General features: G+C 53.2%; 3 protein-coding genes and 1 non-coding gene across 4 annotated transcripts; all 4 read left to right on the top strand.

Moving 5' to 3' along the window:
- Window positions 1–3,638: 3,638 nt before the first annotated feature.
- On the top strand, window positions 3,639–6,159 carry B0H65DRAFT_431600 (microtubule associated protein-domain-containing protein; the record flags this gene model as incomplete). The annotated part of the gene is made up of 3 exons (XM_062824954.1): window positions 3,639–3,749; window positions 3,824–4,088; window positions 4,148–6,159. 3 exons carry the CDS (start codon window positions 3,639–3,641, stop codon window positions 6,157–6,159), a joined length of 2,388 nt encoding a protein of 795 aa, XP_062679300.1.
- Window positions 6,160–10,081: 3,922 nt separating this feature from the next.
- B0H65DRAFT_t371 lies at window positions 10,082–10,163 on the top strand. Its single transcript has one exon. It is a non-coding gene; the product is annotated as a tRNA-Ser (tRNA).
- Window positions 10,164–11,105: 942 nt separating this feature from the next.
- On the top strand, window positions 11,106–14,094 carry B0H65DRAFT_256308 (uncharacterized protein). Its single transcript, XM_062822561.1, has one exon. The coding sequence runs from the start codon at window positions 11,278–11,280 to the stop codon at window positions 13,990–13,992; it is 2,715 nt and encodes a 904-aa protein (XP_062679299.1). The 5' UTR covers window positions 11,106–11,277; the 3' UTR covers window positions 13,993–14,094.
- Window positions 14,095–14,781: 687 nt separating this feature from the next.
- Window positions 14,782–16,175, top strand: B0H65DRAFT_256296 (uncharacterized protein). Its single transcript, XM_062822559.1, has one exon. The coding sequence runs from the start codon at window positions 14,991–14,993 to the stop codon at window positions 15,978–15,980; it is 990 nt and encodes a 329-aa protein (XP_062679298.1). The 5' UTR covers window positions 14,782–14,990; the 3' UTR covers window positions 15,981–16,175.
- The last annotated feature ends 129 nt before the right edge of the window (window positions 16,176–16,304 follow it).

Genomic DNA, 16,304 nt, shown 5'->3' with positions numbered 1-16,304 from the left:
AGGGTTGCTGTTGTGTGTTTAGGTTCATGCCTCGAATGATAGGGAGGTTGTTGGCATCTCTATGGCGTATGAAAGGATGTTTGAGTTGTAAAGGCTATGTATGTGTCATTCATCATTGGTTTATTTACAAGCCGGAAGGGGCATTGTTTCTTCGTCTTTCTTGCTTGGTGTGACCATCCATGGCTTACTTCGTGATAGGCATATTTCAGTTGTAGGAAGCTTCCAAATCCATGAGCTTTTCGTGGCATCTTCAAGGACGTGGTGGATATCTTCTTATTCCTTAGTACGGTCGATTTGGCGCATGGGTAGCTCTATCAATGAGCGAGACTCTTCGAACACAAACGTGTACTGTGGTCCATGTAACATTCCTTTTGTCAAATCTGCTGATCAGTGGAATCCAGTGATCCTTCTTTTCCTTCCTTGCTTCGAAAACCAAGTAATTCTGATCTTTTCTTTCTTTTCCCACAACGGCCGATCGCCTGGGAAAAGAACACGAGGAGAATGCTCGTTCGCCTTCCATTTCCACTTGGGGAAAAAGGTTCTAGAACATCCTGAACCCGATCTTGCCCGCTCGCCGAGCTATGAGTTGGCATGTGTAACTTTAGGTATCCATACACTCGGCCCGAGAAGTCTCACGTTCAAATTTTCAATTACCTCTCGAGACAATCGAACAATATTCCTAGGTTTTCTCATGGAATATTTCCCCGCGCAATGGATGGTTGTTGTCGACGACGTCAGCCAAGCAAATTTCACTACACTAGCTCATTGCATGCTTTCTCTACATTAGTCTCCTTTTATAGTGCATGCATGATCGAGACACCATTCACCAAACAAACATCTGGGCAGCCGAGCAGCCGGGCAAAAGGCAAGGCAAGCAGACAATGACCAAAATAAAGTACACACAGGCTCAGCCAAAAAGAGTGGTCTAGTGTGTACTGTTTTTTTTGGGAACCGTCTGGCAAGGTAAGGCGCAGCATGGCCACACCAATATAAGCTGATAAGTTAACCGCGGGAGGGTGCCCAGGCAAACCTGAAAATAACAAAAACAAAACCGAAAACGAAAAAAAAAAAATACTTACTACGCTGGGAAACCGCTTGGTGAAAACCCAGATGCCCGCTTGGGATAGATATGCTCGCTATGGGTTAGTATATTCGCTAGAGGTTAGAATGTTCGCTAGAGGTTAGAATGTTCGCTGAGGATAAGGATCGCTGGGGATAAGTATATTCGCTATGGATAGGTACGCTATGGTGAACTCACCATGGGAGAGTGCCCAGGACCTGCCCGGACAGCTCTCCCATAGAGTTGGGGAAAAACCCCGAAAAGTTGCCCTCGACCAGAATCGAACAGATGACGTTGCGGTTGTGAACCCAAGGTAGGAGCCACTCAGCTAATAAGCCAAATTGCACATTGGTACCCACTTACCATATACGCTAATCCTATATAGGCGAATTTTCCCACAAACTGAACTGTTAGATGAAAGGGCTTGCTACCTGACTGCGCTGTTTCATCTTATCGAAGAGGTTCACAAGGCGATGAGAAGGCTCTCGGCTCGGTCTAACATTGTTCTTTTCTTTTTCCCTTTCTTTCTTTCTTTCTGTCTGCCTGGGTTCGCCATGGTATTGGCATTGGCATGGCATGGCATGACATGCAGGCATGATGGTGGGCATGACTTTGGTGGCTTGATACGCTTGCGGACGACGGGACAAATGCAACATGGCGTTTCATGAGCTCTGATTCGGTGGGAGGGGTTTGTTTGAAGAATCGAGGAGGCTGGAGGAAGACAGAACGGCACAACGGGTGTTTTGGTTGGAGGGGAAGCGCTTGGAGGGGTAGGTAGACTCGAGGTAGCATATTGTAGACAGGTGCGGCGTAAGATGGGAGACCTGAAATTGCAGAATTGCATGGACGGCTGAGATGTAGGCGCTATCATTGTTGTTTTCCGAGTACGAATATGGAGGGTTTGAAGATGGATGTTGATGACTTGCATCTGTCTTCTTTTCCACAGGAAAACAAGAAAAGATGGACCTGAAGGATGATGGTGGGTTGGTCTGCTTTGTCTGGTCCATGGTGATTCGCGGAGATCTCCCGAGCATGATCTTTGCCAGCCATCAACCAGGTAAAGTGCCTTAGCTAGTGCCTTTGGACCAACGATGCCCTGACTAGAAATAGGATACATATGCATGGAAGAAAAGGGATGGCTGCTGGCTGCTTGCTGCATGAGAGATGTCGCAAGCTGTGTTCATGCCTGGTGCATCAGGAACAAAGGATGGAGGTTCCGAAGCTACGGTTACGGACATGACTTTGTTCCATTGCTGTTGCTGAGTGAGGTGCTCTGGCAGTGGAAAGAGATAAGACAGGAAGCAACAGAGAGGCACCGCACGAGGGATAGAAAGACAAGATTGGTGCAATGGCGGGCAGGCGGGGTAAACGTCCTGTTTCAAAGCAAGGAACGGGGAGTGGAAACCGGAAGGAGGCCTGGGGCGCTAGGAGGTTCCGGTGTGTGGGCGTGGTGGGCTTGTGGGCTGTCTCAAAGCTCTTATCCCAGGCTGAGCCATCAGGGCCAAGACTATGCAAGGAGGAGAGGAGGGGAGGAGGATTCATCATGGCTTGGACCTACCGTAGCTAGTAGTCGGTGAACCATGGCGGCATGGTCTGAGGCGCTCTCCCTTCTAGTTCATCGGATCAGTCCTTCTCCTCCTGAGACATTCTTTTCCCTTGGGTTCGTCGCTCACAATCCCACGAATATCAAGGCGCTGGAAACCGAAGACTGCTTACCGTGCTGCGCTTCCACTTATCGTCCATCTGCTGGGACCCGGATTCAGGTCGGAGCAAGTTAACGGGAGGACCTGAAGAGTGGGGACGCTGCTGTGGGGCGCATCGGGATCTGACACTAAAAGCGGGCGTTGCTCTGGATACGACGAGAAACAGGCGCCAAACAGCCGCACACCAGGCCGTCCTCGTCCGTGCTCTGCCCGTCGCAAACACTGAAAAACAGCCAGTGGAAGTGGTTGGTGGTTGGACCAGGATCCTGTCAAGTAATACCTACGTACGTACCTGAAAAGTACCTGAAGAGTCTCAGCTGCGAACCTTAATTCAGAGCAAAAAAGTGCATCTTGGACGGACAGTCAAGAGACTCGGCCACAAACCGTCATTTCCTCAAGTTGTTCCTTCCTGGGACTATTCACCACCTTGTCACCACTTCCACTTCCTTCTTTCCGCCATCTCTCTCCCTTCATTCCAACTTTCTTTCTTCTCATCACCTCATCCTCACCCACCATCGCTTGTTCTTCCCTTCCCCCTTCATGGAATGTTTGTATGCCTCTTGATTTGAGCGCATCGCATATACTTTCCGACCGACTACTGCGGTGGAATCTCCCGTCGACTCGACTCGTGTAAACCCAGCTGCCCGCCGTGTGGTTCCAGGCCTCACAGCTGCAGACCAGAAGCAAGTCCCAGCTGCACGTCATAACTCGCCCATTCTTTCCTCTCGCTGCAGCCAGATATCACCTTATTGGTACGCCCCGCGCCTGTCCTGCTCGACACGACGCTCCACCACGACGACAACCTCACCGTCGTTCACCTGCATCATACTCCCCACTCGTTATACCATATCCGAGAGAGCACAAGTCCACCCAACATGGATACCAGCTACCTGGCACAACAGGTCAACACCATTATCGGCCAGTTGCATGGCCTATTTGACGAGATCGGTGTTGCCCACAATGATCGCGAGCATAGAGAGGCCGAGGTGAGCAAAAACAAGCAAAGGCGACAATTGGGCATAAGGCGCGGCGAACATTGGCTAACCTATTTTCGCAAAAGCTCTTTGCAGCTCTATCCGAGGCACTGCAGAATCAAGTGCGCCGTGTGACAAACGAGAAGCAGGAGATGATTGAGGAGGCACAGAGGATCATCACAACAATCCGGCAAATGGAGGTGGCCATGGATGACACCAAGAAGGCCCGCCGGTCACTTGAAGACGATGGACTCAAGATCACATACCCACTCGTCCAGTGCATCCAGGGTCTACAAGAAAAGCACAGCCAGGTTGCCAGGGCGCACAGAGAGCGATACGAGGAGATCAAGAGTACGTTTTCTACCAGCTCTTCTCATGGAAACCCCCAAGTTGTACTGACACTATAGCAGAATTGGCGCAAGCACTGGAATCGTATTCTCTACACCTGGAACCAGGCTTTGTCAAGCTCGAACTACCTCCCACCGGACCCGATCAACCAGTATCAACAACTTTCGATTTGACCGACTCATATGTGCAGAAGCTGGACGAGCAGTTCACCAGAGTCTTTGAGGAGTACACTCGCCGAGTCGCAGCCGTAAAGTCTGTGGCAGAAGAGATTATTCAGCTATGGGCTGAGCTTGGGACACCGCAAGCGCAAACGGATGGTGCTATAGTCAAGTACTACCGGGATGCGCCAGAACAGCTGGGTCTCCACCAAGTAGACATCGAGCGACTCCGAGCCAAGAAAGACAAGCTGGCCGATGAGAAGAAGAGCCGAGAAAACCGCCTGGCCAATCTCAAGGCAACAGTTGGAGAACTATGGGAAAAGCTTGGGGTGGACGAGAGTGCGCGCAAGGCCTTCCTTAACAGCAACCGTGGCTGCGGCATGCGACAAATCAACGAGTTTGAGGATGAGCTGGCGCGCTTGAACGAGCTTAAGCGCCAGAACATGCACATTTTCATTGAGGATGCTCGCGTCAAGCTCCAAGGGCTGTGGGATGCTCTGTATTACTCGGAGGACGAGATGCTCGAGTTCACCCCAGCCTTCTCTGACGTGTACAGCGACGCTCTGCTTGAGGCACACGAGCGCGAAATCGCTCGTCTGGAGACCTTGAAAGAGCAGAGAGCTCCATTGCTGTCTCTCATTGACAAGTACAAGAGCCTCGTTGCTGACCGTGAGGAACTGGCAGCTTCCAGCCAGGATGCCTCACGCTTGCTGATGAAGGGACAGAAGGGCGAGAGGCGCGATCCTGGCAAGCTTCTTCGGGAAGAGAAAATGAGGAAGCGCATTGCAAAGGAGCTGCCCAAGGTCACAGTGGATCTCCGCAAGTCTTTGGAGCAGTGGGAAGAGGAATATGGCCGGCCGTTCTTGGTTCAGGGAGAACGGTTTCTTGATGCCATTGAGGAGGAAGATCCCAGGGCCGGGCTTGGGACGAGCAGACCCAAGACCCCAGGAGTATCTGCTTCGCCAGTCAAGCCCAGAGAAAGAGCCGCCACATTGAACCGTGCTAACAGTGCTCACGCATTGAGGGGACAACCACCAAAGAGCCCTACCAAGACACCAAGCGCTAGCACCTCGACACTCCCGGCAAGGAGCGCGACTGTGAATGGGAAGTCCGGTAGCCCAACCCGTCTTCCAGCTCGAGCGCCCCTTTCAAACCTTACTTTTATTAACAGCGCTCCGGCTGACCGTATCACTGGTCGGCCGGAATCGAGGGTGGATGGGACCGGAACGCTCCGGGGCGCTCCATTACTGAGGGCTCCGCCGCCCAAGATGCGTTCCCTCCTACCACCTCCGGATCTCGAGAAGCCGAACAACCCTTACAATGGTGCTAATCTTAGGTCGAGCATCGCCCTTGTTCGGGAAGTTGAGGCGGAAGATATGTACGATGATAGGGGCTCATCCAGGTCCTCCACTCGGCCTGGTCATTCCAACTCCATCTCATCGCACACATCTCGCACTTCCCATTCCTCTTTGACTTCCTATACCGCATCACAGTCATCGTTCAAGCAATTGCCTCAAGCACCACCTCCTCCTGTGCGCCAAATTTCCGACCGTGAATCTGCAGGCTCGGCGGTGTCGGAGTCAGAGAACTGGCAGACGTACGAGGATGGTTCAGATCTTGAGGAAGAGGCCGGGAATTTATACCTGCATAAGGTGCGGGGGGCTCGCAGTCTGGGAGGTTTCAGACGGTCGACGCCTGATGATTCCCGACCTCAGTCGCATTCTAGCCAACATAGCCAGTCACAACACGGGTTTGGCCAGCTTCAGCAGGCGGCGCAAATACGAGCAATGAAGCAGAGCGGACTGCAACCGCCGGCGCATGCAGGCCGTGTCGCCTTGGTGGACGCGGATGGGGATAGAATTATGGGTGGGCAAAGCGAGTGGGCTGATGAGGATGGGTATTCTCATTACCATTGAGTGTAGGGATTGGGATACGGCATGGATAGGTGTTGTGGTGGGGTCTGTCCCACTCCCCTTCACTGGCATTGTCACGTGGGCCCAGCCAGCCCACACCACCATGTATTTTAGCCCTCCACATTTCTTTTCCCTTTCTTCTCTAGCTTAGGACAATCAACACACTTCTTGTGCCCACGAGTCCAAGAGGTTATGAGCCCTCTACACGCGATCGCATTGTATCGCATCGCTGCGCGCAGCTATCACGAGTATTGAGAGCCCCAAGAACGAGCCCCGCGTTGTTGCAACACCGAGTGCACATCGCTTTCGAGACCAGAGATTGTCAAGCGACAACAGAACCCAGAGATCAAGACCAAGCCCTGGACCATGCGGTTGTGTTCTCTGATCAATCCATCGAGGATGTTGACAAGGTCTTGGAAAGTAAGAAGACGGTGTGGATCACTGTGAACAGACCTAAACCCGTGGAGGTGATGGGAGGAGCTCAAGAAGGACCAAAGGAGAAAGAGAAGGAGGAGGAGTTGATGGAGGAAGCTGAGCAACCGACGATTGAGTCGATTATGGGTATTAAATCAGCGAAGGCCGGGATCCCAGTACTCCCTACTCCATCACCAAGCGTTACTCCGGTTCCAGAACCAGTACCACCGACTCTGTCACGGATCCCATTGCCAGGGGACCCATTATCACCATCCACAACAGTCTCGATGCCGTCGACGGTGCAAACAAACCCGACGGAGCAATCTCTAGGCCCGATGGATCAATCCCCAGGTCCGCGTACGGAAACCCCAGGCCCGGAAAGGAGTGATATAGGACCGCCGGTTGAGACTCGAGGTCCAGAAGGAGGACGGGATACTCCGAGGTTGGTCTTGCAAAGGCCGGAGATAATGGGTAGGGAAGGAACACCGAGGACACAGCCACGTGTATCATGGAGAGCAACACCGTCAAATCTGGATATCGCACCCTCGATTGAACAAGATAACGAGGACGAATTCCAGTCGTTCGTTGAGGACGACGACGTTGAGGACGACGACGAATACGAGCCTTTCGATAATTGTCCCTTTGTTGATCCTCATAATCTGGATGAGGAGGAGCCCATTCCATTGAAAAGGAATCCAAGGAGAAGGTCGTCATCCCCAGACCCCCTGGCGATAGATACCCCTTCGAAGCCGCCCAGGATTCAAACAGCGGCAACGATTCCACAGCAAATCCCACAAGAACAGACCTCTACGGAACCAGAGTCGGCGACAACGGAGAGGCTCGAGACAACTACGGGGCCGGAGGCGCCAACAACGGACCGAGCTGGAGAAACTACGGGGGCGGAGGCGCCGGCAACGGACCAACCTGAGGCGAATCCGGGGACGGAGGCAACGAGGACGGCGCGGCCCAGGCGACAAGCGGCACCAACGTCAGGCTCAATGGTCAATCGATGGAAAGTGGTGGACAGCAACAATCGCCCTGTGGATGTGGAAATCCCTAAATTCTATCATGGGTTGCCAGAGAGGGGAGTAGCGCAAAAGGAGGTGGAGATATTGTGCTTAACCGCTGTCAAAGTCATGCATGACCTTGACCGTGAGACATCATCGTCGATACCAAAGAACTATCGCCAGGCAAAGAAACGCGACAACTTTGAGTCGTACTGGAAACCGGCCATGGAGAGACAGCTGGCAGCACTGGAGGAACGAGGCGTTTACGATTTGGTTCCCTTTGAAGAAGGAATGGAGGTTCTCCCTGGAAAGTGGGTATATGATGAAAAGGAGAATGTGGGCTTAAAGACAACCGACCCAAGGGCACGCTGGGTCGCTTGCGGTAACTTTGAACAAGGCTCCTGGGATATCGAAGATGTCTACGCGGCTGTAGCGAACGCAGCGAGCGTAAAGATCTTTCTGGCTATCATGGCAGTCCTGGATCTTGAATGCCACCAGTTTGACTTCAACACAGCCTTCCTGAACGCCTTGATACCACCCGAGAAAAGATACTACGTGGAGCAACCGACAGGATTGGAGAAGGGACCGAGGGGTGTTAAACGACTAGTCTGCCTGCTACGCAGAGCACTATATGGTCTCAAGAGCAGCCCTCTTTACTGGTTCCAAACATTATTACCTATATTGAGGGGTCTGGGCTTTGAGCCAATCAGCGACGATACATGCCTGTTTGCAAATGGGAAGAAGGGAGCATTTCTGGTTTTATATGTCGACGACTTCCTAATTACGGCGCCATCGGAAGTGGTAATCTTTGAGATCAGGGACCAACTGCTTCAACACTTCAAACTGAAGCATATGGGAGAGGTGAGAACGTTTCTGGGCTTCGATATTGTGAGGAATCGAGAGGAGAGAACGGTATTTATCTCTCAGGCTCGCTATACCAGATCACTACTGAGAAAGTTCAAATATGACGACTTGCATGGGGTCAATACACCATGGCCACAAGAAGTAAAGGTTGGGGACCATAAGGCTGGCGACGAGTTGCCAGAGCAACAGAAAGCATATATCAAGAAGACTGGTAGTCTTAATTACTTGTCAATGGGTACCCGACCAGACATCACCTTCACTGTCAACAAGCTCTGTGAGGCCAATGCGAAACCCACAATGGGATCAATAACCGTCATGAAGCACCTTTTCAGATACCTCACGAAGAATACGGACATGGGTATCATTTTGGGGGGGAGGATGTCGCCAAGAGATATGGATATGAGGGCATTCGGAGATGCATCATACGCAGATGATCCTTCGACTCGTCACAGTACAGGAGGTCATATCGTGTTTATTGCTGGGGGCCCAGTCTACTGGAAATCAAAGAAGCAAGCATTCGTCACGACAAGCACTACCGAGGCGGAATTCACGAATCTGGTACCCACAGCGAAGTCACTACAATGGATAGCACATATGATGGAGGAATTGGGCTATGCACAACCACCTCTGAAAGTTCTGTATACGGACAGCAAGAATGCAAGGGATTGGATTCTGAATCGCCGTATGCCCGGAAGAAACCGTTGTATGGATGTTCGATTCAAATGGATCATTGAACAAGTCGAGGGGAAAGAATTCGAGATCATCCACATCAAGGGAGAAGACATGATTGCAGATGGCTTGACGAAGCTGTTGAAAGCGGACAAGCATGCAAGGTTCGTGAGATTACTGGGACTGGAAGAAAGGATCGTTCCCTGGGTTTGATTGAGATCTGAAGACTCAACACCAGGGACTTTTGTTTGTTTACATCGTGATGGATCTCTGGGAGCTGTTTCGGGCTACGGGGGCGTGTTGTGGTGGGGTCTGTCCCACTCCCCTTCACTGGCATTGTCACGTGGGCCCAGCCAGCCCACACCACCATGTATTTTAGCCCTCCACATTTCTTTTCCCTTTCTTCTCTAGCTTAGGACAATCAACACACTTCTTGTGCCCACGAGTCCAAGAATAGGCTGGCTTTGGATGGATTCTCTGTTTTCTTATTATTTTGTGGCTTTCGATTCCCATCCTGTTCCTACTTTCTCATTCTTGTCGTTCATATGGTGCTTGCTCCTTTCTCTTCTCTTGTCTCATTTACCTTTCCTGCATTTACCTGGGTTTTTGTGGTTTTCCAGCGGTTGGCGGGATGAAGTATGGATCAAAAGGCGGTTTCAGTCACATAGCATGCCATGTAAAGGAGGTAGCATGAAGTGATGAGTGGAAGGAAATGGAAGGCGTTCAAGGGATTGTCTCCGGACCTTTTCTTTCAATCACTGCCCATATATCAAAAAGATTCCTGTCATCGAAGCTCTTTCAGCGGTTCCGCCTTGCCGGACAAGCGAGAACAAACAGATTTGCAATATCTCACATGCAGTGTGGTCACTTGATAACACCCAGTTGTCTCTTCGTCCGATGTTTTCGGAAAATGTGGTGCACACCCCACGTGGCTATGTAAACATGAGATTCACACTGATTAAACAACAATAGGCGTGGTGGCAGAGTGGTCTAATGCGCAAGACTAGAAATCTTGTTCCTTCGGGAGCGTCTGTTCGAATCAGGCCCACGTCGCACGATGACCATCAAAAACTTCTTTTTTGGACTTTTTTTTTCTTTCAAAAATTTCCACCTGTGTTTACGTGCTTGGACCTCCATCTCCAGGTATGAACCCAGGGATCATTATAGGGCGTACACTAGCTTCGCTGCTGGCTCTGTGCGGCTATGCAGGGGCACCCCACTGGATTGGTCCCACTGTTGAAACCGCCTGGTTCGTAGCGGGTTACCGCTTTTTCTCATTCAACTGGGTTTTATCCTTCCCTCTTACCGTCTAGCATATCTAGGAGTCACCTCAGAACTGGGGCGCCATCGTCGCCGACAGACTTAGCGGACCACTCAAAGCTTGAATGGCAAGCTGGCATGCAAGTGACTCGCAGCGGCTAGAGCGGATGACACAACAGCGCAAGCGTCCTAGACTAGAGTAGGCCTAGTTTCTGCGGGTAGATAAAACCCAGTTGAATGAGAATTAGCGGTAGAGCTGACACCTGGGACTGGCGGGATGTGCCCCTGACACTTTGACACCTGATGACATCGTGACGATCCCATTCGCAGACATCAGACCAAATCAGCAAAAGGGACTTGGAGGTCTCTTGTGTGGAAAGACCACAAAAGCAGCAGTCTCGCGTCGAACCCGACACGAATGGAAGTGACTGAAAGTGCCAAAACGTGCCTGCCAATCATCGGGATCGCTTCCAGGGGTACCTCTGCTGCGCGCATCCATCCCTCTGGAGCCTCTCTCGCGGACTCGCTTGCTGTTGCAGTCGGTGTTGTCATCCATCATTAACAGCTCGTCGTCACTCAGCTGCACGTCAAAATAGCCCGAGTTTCCACTTGGACCGGCCGGGGTCCCGAACAAACGAACGGCCTAACAATCGCTTAACGAACCTAGAATCCATCCACAACCCATCTATCTCTCCTATGTGCTCGGGGATCATGTCCAGGTAAAAAGACAAGACCCACGTTACCAAACGCAGACCGCAGATCCAGTTCCGGTTCTGCTACTTTCTGCTTTTGGCACTTTGCTGTCACGCCGTGGAGGGGACCCAACGCTCTCAACAAGTCCCGTCAGTAGCAAGTTAAAGACTCCGGCTGTTAACAACACCAACACCAACCCCAAGTCTCCAACTTCATGCCCGCCTCAGTAGCTTCCAGCGATGGCCGTGGTCCTGCCAACCCAACCTCGTCCCTGACAGGGGCATCTGCGAATCCCGCTACTTCCGGTCTTGCTGCTGCTCTCAAGGGCGCAACCTTGGCTTTTCAACAACAGCAGAAGACGGCGGCTAAAGGCAGCGATACCGCCGTTCCACGGGGTCTTGGGGGTTCACGGGTACCGACTCCAGGGACGTCCGTCCCGGCATCAACCTCTAGGACAGTTGGTGGCAGCAATGGGGCACTCCTGGCGGCCACCCTCGCTGCTAGAGAACACTCCCCTCCAACCACCTCGAAGAACGAAGGATCGCGGGTGGTCACCTCAACGTCATCCTCAAGTGTTGGATCAGCGGGCAGGACGAACAGGCAGGAACCGCATGGCCAGGCCACTGGCGGGAGCTCGCAACATCAACAACATGTCGAAGCTCGGGCAAACGATCATGCGCCAAGCAAACGCCCAAAGATGCACTCGAGGAGGCCATCCCTAGCTTCTCTGTCTAGCCAAGCAGCCAACAACTCCCATTCTCATCCTCCTACTCCAACAACCTCAAAACCTGGTTCTGAACCCAAGTCGGCTTCCTGGATCGCTGCAACGCTGGCCGCCAGTAGGTCCGGTACGCCATCACCAAGCCCGTCGGTGAGCTCGACGACTCAGCAAATGCATCCGGCCCTTTCTCAGCAACATGTCCGATCAGGCCGCACACGCAGTTCAAGTGTAGCGACCTTTGACACACCTACTCCTCCGGCTCTTGATTCTCAGCACCTGGATACAGCATCGATTCCACCCACAACATCTTTGGTCGCTATGTTCGACGGTAAACAGGAAGAAGCGGAACCTGCCAAGAAGAAGAAGAAGCCTCGTCCGGCATCACAAGCGGAATATCACCAAACACTAACGTCACCGTCTCCTACACCATCGGAAGGGCTCAGCATGGAAAAGCAGCGGGGAACTGGTGGAGAGCCCGCTGTTGCGTCTGGGAAGACGAAGCTTGCCCCAAAACCGAAACCTAAGCCAAGAAGGGATATTTCACTCAGCACCGTGGAATCGATAGCAAGTTCGACTGGGACCATGGGACGGGAGGGAGAGTCTAGTAGTCAGGAACAAGTTGAGACACGGAACCATAATGGAGATGTCCGTGGCAAAGCTAGCATAGAGGGAGCTCAAGACACGGAAACGGGAGCGAAGGATATAGTATCCGAGAGAACGAGTGGGCGAAAGAGTCAACAGAAGGCTCCTGCAACGCCCCGAACCGTGCAGTCGAAGCAAGGGGTAGACGTTCCTATGGGCAAACGACCATTAACGCCGCCTGTTCCCCAACACGCTCATATATCCGAGACAAAAATTGTCTCCCCACAGCCTAGAAGAGTCGTTTCGACACCACGCCTTGAATCTTCTCCGGCTCTACCAAAAACTACCAAGCCCATTACCAGCTCGAGACCTGACAACAAGCCAACCATCAGGAAAAGTTCTCGGGTTGTCTCATCGAGCATGGACCAGTCTCAGACAGCCCGACAAAGCGCTGAGACCAGTCTCGGGGAGCGCCGTTTGTCTCAAAACTCTACTTCGTCCGACGAAACCTTTGTCTCAGCCTCCTCTAGCCCATCTCCACGACCTCAGTCGCCGGCCAAGGAACCGGAGAGAGTTCGCCCTCGACTGGACAGGGCCAATACCGGCAACTCATCCAGGGCGTCCCGGGTGAGTACCCCGGCGTCTGTGCGGTCTCCGGTATCACAAACTCGACCATCACCCGTTTTGCGTCCGGGGACCGGATTACACAGTTACAGCACTGGGGCCAGCCCAACTCCCGAAATGAGCCTTGACTCCCTTACGAATGCCATGATAGCAAGCAACCTCGCGTCATCACGTCTCGCAGCACTCACCCAGACATCCCTGGAATCAACCGGTCTTCCACCCGTTCCTCCTCCCCGCCGTGGCCATCGTCATCACCACCTTTCTCACCCTCACCTCCGTCACCACACACAGAGCCCTCCCCACGCCAGCCCTTTGGTACCACAGCGCACGGCCGACAGCCTACCACTCCGAACAGGACCCAGCCGCCAGACGGAACATAGCCAGCCAACCAGCCTCCTCAAGACGCTCCGCGCGCCTCGCTCTCTCTCGGACGACGAAGACTTGCGCCTTCAAACGCACCGCCACCGCAAAAAGCACCTGGTCGGCAAAAAACATGCGCACAACGAGGGAGCACGTCGGCGCTGGCGCGACGAGATAACGATCCGCCAGCGACGGCGGTACGAAGCCGTCTGGGCCAGCAACCGGGGTCTCTTCCTGCGACCGGGCTTCGCGTTCGAGCACCCAGAGAACTGGCAGCCGCTCCCGCCGCCGGACGACTCGCTGAGGCAGGTCGACCTATCGCGGGCGTGGGAAGGCCCGGAGGCGGATCTGGTGGTGAGCGTCGTGGTACGGGATATCTGGAGTCGGAGCCGTCTGCCGGTGGACGAGCTGGCGGAGGTCTGGGAGCTGGTGGACCGGCGCAAGTGCGGGGCGCTGGATAAGCAGGAGTTTGTGGTGGGCATGTGGTTGATTGATCAGAGGTTAAGGGGACGAAAGATACCGACGGTGGTCGGGGAGGGCGTGTGGGAGAGCGCGAGGGATCGGGTCATGAGTGTTAATGTGAAGGCGCCCAAGGCGCATCATAAGGGGAGGACGAAGGGGCATTTGAAGGGGGCGTTTTAGGAAGACTCCTTCGGCCTGGACGTAGCGTGGTAGAAAGCGATGGGTGTCGACGTTGGGTTATAGAATAGATTATCTAATACATATTTATTATATATTATATCCTTGTGGCTTGTTTCATCCGGATACCTTTTACCTCACGATGTATGCTTGTTGTGGCCAGATGGGAGGTCATCATGACTGTGTTCAGGAGTCTGTCAACAAATCTGCCAGGTGTCTATGCCACTGCCGGCCCGCTGACAGCTGTGCGCTTCACACCTTGATCGGCTGCACTTCTACAGCCGTCATCCCTACAAGTGCCATCCACTGACAGGAACAGGGGTTCCGGGCAACCTCCACATTGCCCCGCGGACCGAGGCATATCACAACTTGAAGATCAGATAACTGTGTGCGCGTGGCCTGGAAACAGTGGTGAAATTGAAAGCAATCTGGGGAAATGGAACGTTTCTCTGGTTGATGATTATACGAACCATTGTGTCTGCGTAAGCTGACTTGTTGGAAACGACACAAACACGGGTTTATGTTGAACCGTGAGACTGGGTCATCAAATAAAGACGGAAAACGTGGTGTTGGAGCCTCCATCCAAACATATTGGAGAAGCACGACATTCCCCTCTTCGTCCCTTTTTGTCCCCTCGGCTCGGTCCCCTCCCGTACACTACAACCTTGACACTTTGACAAGCTAACCGAGCATCGGCACATCGACCACCGACCCCAGACCATCATACCATTTCATCTGCTTTTTATCTTCTTGGGTCCAAACTCGATCTTTTGGGAGGAACTCAAGCGAGCTTTGTTAAGGGACATACCTACCCATATCCATTTCTCCGCAGTTTATACACGTGGGAGATTCCAGTCGACCGAGTGATTTCCTGTGACTTTGTTCTTCTTTTCCCAATTCCACCGTCTCTCTCCAATATCTTGAACATCTCGGCATATCTCCAACCAACTGCCACCACAACCAACCAACCAACCACCACCACCCCAAAACCAATAATCATAATGTCCGACTCAGCGCCCTCCGTCGCGTCGGAGCCCGTCGCGCCCGTCGCCGACCTTCCCTCCGGCGAACCCATCCCCCCTCCCTCCGCCGCCGGCGCCCTCGAGCCCATCACCTCCGCCAACGAAAAGAAGCAGCAGCCATCGCCGGCCGCCCTGACCAAGGCCCTCTACGCCTCCGACGCCTTCCTCGCCCGGCTCAACAAGTGCCTGTCCACCCCCACGGGCATCGACACCGTCCTCCTCCTGCTCTGCTACACCTCCAAGTTCGCCGGCTCCATCCTCGGCGTGCTCTCGCGCTCCATCCTCCAGCGGTCCTTGCGCGAGTGGCTTGCCGTCATCGCCGGCGCCGTTCCCCCGGGTGCCACGACCGCGGTCGTGGTCGACTCCAAGACCGCAGCGGCCGTCGCGCCCGCCGCCGCCCGCGCCCTCGTCCACGCCAAGCGCCTCAATGCTCTTTCCACGCTGCTGAGCGAGGCCCGCACCATGACCCGCCTCTGGGCGTTGGTGGGCATGTACTTCTGGGGCAAGGGGATCTTTGCCAAAGCGGTGGCCGTGTGGCGCGCGAAGCGCAGCAACTCCTCCATCTCGGAAAAGGAGCAAGAACAACTCCCCTCAACAACCGAAACAGCCATCTCCCTCCTTCAATTCTCTCTCTGCGTCGCCCTCCAGGTTCTCGAAAACGGCGCTTACCTTTCCTCCAAGGGCGTGCTTGGTTGGCAACCGGCGCGCATCGGCAAGGCGTACCTGTGGTCAGCTAGGTTCTGGGCTGCGTATGTCGGGATTGAGATTGGCAGATCCCTGGCGCTGGAGCCGAAGGAAAAGTGGAAGGAGGATAGTTGGAAGGGTAACTTGGCCAAGAATTTGGCGTGGGCGCCGTTGACGGTGCATTGGAGTAGTGAGAAGGGGCTGGTGAGCGAGATGGTGGTGGGGTTGTTGGGAAGTATTCCGGGGTTGGTGCAGATGAGGGAGTTGTGGGCTTCTACTGCTTGAGTTACTTGGGGGGGGGAGTTGAGTTGAGTTGAGTTGAGCTGGCTGTGAGACGGGATGTGATGTGTAAGGGTTGGATATGTGATGGGGAGAAAGCAACTAGGTTTGATGTTGTCATGTCATGGCTTATATACAGAAGGATGAGGCAAGCGTTGGGGTCGTTCATGCGGTGTTCTTTTTCGAGAAGATACTTTTCATGTTGGAGGTCCCGTTTGGGATGGTCGAAGAGGATGTTTATGTCACATCACTACAAAATCTTCAGAATGGTGTTCTTGGTTTAGCGACGTTGTCAAGAGAGACAAAATATGCCATTGCAGTTGTCAGACT

Source organism: Neurospora tetraspora (assembly GCF_033439725.1).
Source record: "Neurospora tetraspora strain CBS 560.94 chromosome Unknown B0H65scaffold_6, whole genome shotgun sequence".
In the NCBI taxonomy this organism is placed as follows: domain Eukaryota; kingdom Fungi; phylum Ascomycota; class Sordariomycetes; order Sordariales; family Sordariaceae; genus Neurospora; species Neurospora tetraspora.
The sequence above is the reverse complement of the archived record's forward strand: the minus strand, read 5'-3'. Positions and strand labels throughout refer to the sequence as shown.

Bases quoted from the DNA above. Each gene is read 5' to 3' on its own strand.
- B0H65DRAFT_256308 (XM_062822561.1), top strand. From the start codon at position 11,278: ATGCCCGCCTCAGTAGCTTCCAGCGATGGCCGTGGTCCTGCCAACCCA.
- B0H65DRAFT_256296 (XM_062822559.1), top strand. From the start codon at position 14,991: ATGTCCGACTCAGCGCCCTCCGTCGCGTCGGAGCCCGTCGCGCCCGTC.